The sequence below is a fragment of the Capra hircus genome, chromosome 10 (assembly GCF_001704415.2).
Source record: "Capra hircus breed San Clemente chromosome 10, ASM170441v1, whole genome shotgun sequence".
NCBI classification, from domain to species: Eukaryota; Metazoa; Chordata; class Mammalia; order Artiodactyla; family Bovidae; genus Capra; species Capra hircus.
In genome coordinates this window covers 78,662,196-78,667,254 of record NC_030817.1, presented here as the reverse complement: position 1 = coordinate 78,667,254, position 5,059 = coordinate 78,662,196, and the positions used below count along the sequence as shown (strand labels likewise).

General features: G+C 37.7%; 1 gene segment (V, D, J or C); it reads right to left on the bottom strand.

The window, feature by feature from the left end:
- On the bottom strand, window positions 1,676–2,459 carry LOC102183055. The segment is given in 2 exon segments: window positions 1,676–2,136; window positions 2,353–2,459. Coding segments are annotated over 2 exon segments (510 nt in total).

Genomic DNA, 5,059 nt, shown 5'->3' with positions numbered 1-5,059 from the left:
TTGCAAGCGGATTCTTGACTGTCTGAGCCACCAGGGAAGTCCATCCTTAACTTGAGATATCTGTCTTTCTTTAATTAACAATAATCTTTTGATGTTCCGACTACTTGCACTTTGTTGCAAAGCTTCTATACAACTGGCTCCTCTGCTCACCTCCTTAGAGTAGTTCTTTCCGGTTTACTTGAGATGCTATCTCCCAGGCTTGAAGTCCTAAAAATTCCCACCAGATAAAACGTAACTCTCAACTTCTGATTGTGAATATTTTTTAAGTTGACAGTAGTTATGATGATCTCTTTTTCAGTTTGATATGAATATATTTATGCATAGAGTAACCATTTTTAAATCTCTCCCCCACTTGCCTGCCTATGGAAACATATGATGTGCAAAATATGTTAACATTGTATCTGATTGTATCTCAGTAGTTAAGATGCAGGATCCAATGGGACAGTGTGGGTGAGGTATAAAAGGAAAGAACACCACCCAAAAATGGATAAGTGAACTTGATATCCCTTGAAGAGGGTGTGGTAACCCATTCCAGTGTTCTTGCCTGGAGAATCTCATGGACAGAGGAGCCTGGTGGACTACAGTACATAGGGTCATGAAGAGTCGGATGTGGCTGAAGCAACTTAGTACGCATTCACAAACCTGGTATATTCTTTTCAGGAGAAGGCTATGTTGATTATGGTTGAATGGGGAATAATAATCATATTAACAAGAAGCATAGTTTTGCCATTTTCTTTATTTGAAAGTGTGTTGTTAAAAGAGGTATAGATGGATGACCAGTTGACATAGAAAGTACTGGAATAGCTTTGTAGTGTCTGGAAATCTATGACTCAGAATTTGTGTCTCTGTATTGTTCTGGGTTGGGGTTGGCCATAAAAAAGACTGTTTAAGGTTTAGAAGGTAGTTGTCATAAAGTAGCCACATTTTTTTTATGCCCTGCTGGTTGGCACAGGGGTCCAGTCACTGTGCAACTCACAGATGTTGCTGCTGATCTGCTAGCTCATCTTACTGTTGACATACAACTCCGTAACCTCCAACCAGATCTCCTCCTCCTCATCTCTCTGTCTTGGGCCAAAGGTGCATGTAGCATGATGATACATATCCACTTCTCCTGAAGGTCATCCACTACCTTGAGACTGAAGGAGGTGAGAGACAGACAAGTTTTTAGTGTGTCTTTGTGGGTTCCAATCGTCCTCATGGGTTCTAGTATGTCCTTAAATGTCAGTTTCCTGATGCTTTTGTCCATATCAAATTTTCCTTTCCAAACGACACTCTAGTTGATTTAAAGTAAATTCAGGCTCAGCACAAGATACGAAGATAACAGCTTTGTATAAACTCCACCAACTCCAGCAATTGCCTGAGAGTTCTATTCCTTAAAATGAGTCTCTTATTCTGTATCACTGTGGTTCTACTTTTCTGATTGTACCCTAACTGACACAAAAACCTAAGAAAAAAAGATTAAGGATATTATATTCATGACAATTTCAGAAAAATAAACCCAGATCTATGATGTGAGAATTTTTTAGGTGCAGTTGCCAGATTAAATTATTACAGGGCAAGTTTTCAAATTTAGACAACTTTGTACATGTTCTGTATGATTGATATAAAATTAAAAAAAATCAAGACTGAGAACATATTACTAGAAAGTTAGTCTGGACATCTGTTCCTAAGTGACTTAAAAGGAGCTTTCAGACCACAGATTACGCAACCACTCAACCACCATTTCTGGTCTGGGATCTGCAGGTGCATTTTTCAGCTGGAGTTCTGCAGCAGGGAAGCTCTCTTTTATTAAACTCTGGGGTTTTTGTTTAGCTATTCCCACTACTTCAAGCACTGTGAGATCCCAGAGAGCACAGAAATACTCTGCAGAATCTTCCAGCTGTAAATCTGAAATGGTGAGGCTGATGGATTTATGAGCTTTCTGAATATTTACAGAGTAGCGGCCATTCCTTGCATTCTGGCCAGAAGAAACTTGACTAATAAGGTAAATCATCTCTCCATTGGGAAGCAGCTTGTACCAAAACAGGTAGTTATAGCTCCAGCTTGTTGCATACTGACAGTTCAGGGTGACAGACTGTCCCAGTTGACCGGATATGTCTGGCTGGTCTTGAATAACTCTCTGCGCCACACAAGATCCTATGGGGAAAAAATCAGGAAACAGAGCTGAAGTAATGAACAAAATAATGTAGGAATTAGACTAGTTTGGGACCCAAAGAAAACCCAAATTGAAATCATGATAAGTATGCTTTTCCCCAGTCCTCCTTTCTTCCCCAAGTCCCTGCGAAGCACCACGCGTCTGTGTGCAGTCCTTTCACCCTGAACACGCGCACTCATGTTTGGAAGCATCCCTACCAGAGAAGGTGAAAGCCAGGAACACCCAGAGCAGGCTGGAGAGTGGCATGAGGCATGGATTTCCCTGCACAAATGTGCTGAGTTTCTGCCTCAAGCGGAAAGTTCAGTGTCTTTGAGTTCCTGGCAGCACATATACATACTACCCAGTACCTGTGTGACTCCCCACAATGGGAAGTGGGGTTTGTCATGTTCATAGGCCACGTGGTCTGTGCACATATGGGGAAAAAGTGTGGCTCACCACAAACTTTATTTTGTCTACTTGGTTTTTCCTGGTAATTGAGTTAGGCAGATCCTGAAAAGGAGTATGGAAAAAAGCAATTAGTATTAAAGGTATGAGCTGAGGGGAACTGAATTTTAAACAAGTTGACAAATATTGATTATCATTCAGTAAAATAATTTTACCAGCTCATTTAAGATAGAATTTACTATAGGCTATGAACTCTTTTTGTAACTTACTTACTGGTCATTCATTTAGCCTATACTTACCTTTCCTCCATTCAGAAACAATGATATTTTCAAAACCCACATATTTTCAGCATTCTTGGTGAAAAGCTATCTTGTCTATTAACTGGGTTTTAGGCCTCTATTTAGATTTTTTAGTAAATAAAATTACTTTAACATGAAATGAAGAAACATCAGTTCTTTTGAATTTCAGAATCTATTCATTTGTATCTGTTTCTATGAAACTGTAACAGGAATAAAATATTGTTCTTTTGAAATCCAACAATGATTCTTATTTATTAGACTTTGAGGAGGATCGGGATATTCAGTCTTGTTGCCTCTACAAGGAGAATTGTACTTATTAGATCATGTGCCCTAGAATTGTACTGATGTCACTCTGAAAGCTATAAGATATTGATGAAGAAAACTAAAGATAATGCAAGTAAATATAAAAATATTTCATATTTATGAGTTTTAAGAATAAACAATGTTAAAATGTCCTCTGAACTAGAGCAGTCTATAGATTTAATGCAACCCCTCTCAAAATAGTCATGGCATTTTTCAAGCAACTAGAACAAATAATATTAAATTTTGTATAGAACCACAATAGACCGCAAATAGTCAAAGAAATTTTGAAAAAAAAAAAAAGAATAAAGTTGAAGGTATTACAGTCCCTGACATAAAAATATGCTTCAAAGGTATTATAATCTAATATACACATTGCTGGCCCCAAAGCAGAGATTCAGTCAATGGAACAGAATAGAGAGTCCGGATTTTAACCCTCGTATACATGGTCAATCAATCTATAACAAAGGAAGCAAGAATAGGCAATTGGGGGAAAGACTGCTTCTTCTATAAGTAGTGTTAGACAACTAGACAGCTACATGTTAAAGAATGAAATTAGAATATTTTCTCACAGCATATACTAAAATAAACTCAAAATGGATTAGAGACTTAAATATAAGACCTGAACTCATAAATTCTTAAAGAAAGTATAGGCAATATGCTTTATGACATTCATCTTTGCTATATTTTTGTATCTATTCCCTCAAGCAAGGACAAAAAAGAAACAACACAGAAAATAGTACCTAATTAAATTAAAATATTTTGCACATTGAAAGAAACCATTAACACTCAAAAAAGGCAACCTATCAAATGGGAGAAGATAGTTGGGAGTGATTGGTCAATAAAGGGTTAATGTCCAGAATATATATAAAAAACTTTTGCACACAATATCAAAACCACAGGCAGAGGACATGAATAGGCATTTTTCCAAAGAAACATACAGATGGCAAACAGACACATGAAAAGATGTTCAACATCTCTAATCATCAGGTAAGTGCAAATCAAAACCACAATGAATCTCACCTCACTCCTACCAGGATACTATCATGACAAAAATGAAAAATAATTGAGTACTGTAAATCTAAAAAGCAAAACAAATTAACAAATCTAACAAAACAGAAACAGACTCAGACATATAGGGAACAAACTATTGGTTACTACAGGGGAAAGAGGTGGGTGTAGGGGTGAAATAGGTGAAGGGGACTAAGAGGTAGAAACTTCCATTTACAAAATAAATAAATTAAAGCTAGGTAATGTGCAGTAAAGGGAAAGAATCAACCCTGCCAAGAACTTGACTGTAGCCAGTGAAACTGATTTTAGACTTCTTGCATCCAGAACTGAAAGAGGATAAATTTGTTTCAAGTGATCAATTCATATATGAACACTGAACAAATATTTCCTGTTTGCTTTGCCCCAGTCATAGGATGAGATGTGAGTATTTGCAAGTTGCAAATGTAATTGCAATTGTGAGTTATTTGTATTTTCAATTATGGTAAGGCAGATTTGAGTATTCTTGAGACACCCAGCTAAACTGGATAACATCTTTATTGGAGTCATTTTCAATCCTTTAGGTCCTTTCACTTTTTGTCGTTTTGGTGTCCAGCATATTGTGTTTAAATATTTACTTTAGATCTGTAGTCTTATCTAGATACTCTCCTAGCTACAAGTCAGAGGTTCTAGTGCAGAAGGAAATATAGGAGATATTCAGAAGGGAAAAGACCAAATCCCAAATTCGGTGGGCCAAAAAGTGTTTGTGGATAAAACTGTACCCGTGTAGGTAAGAAATACTAAACAGTGCAAATACCTGGTAACGGCGTCATGGTGTGACTGTGGCTGGAGGACGGGCTGAGCCCCGCGGAGGGTATGAGTACAGGCTGCAGGGCTGCAGGTGCTTGGGGAGCACTACGCTGCACAGCACAGA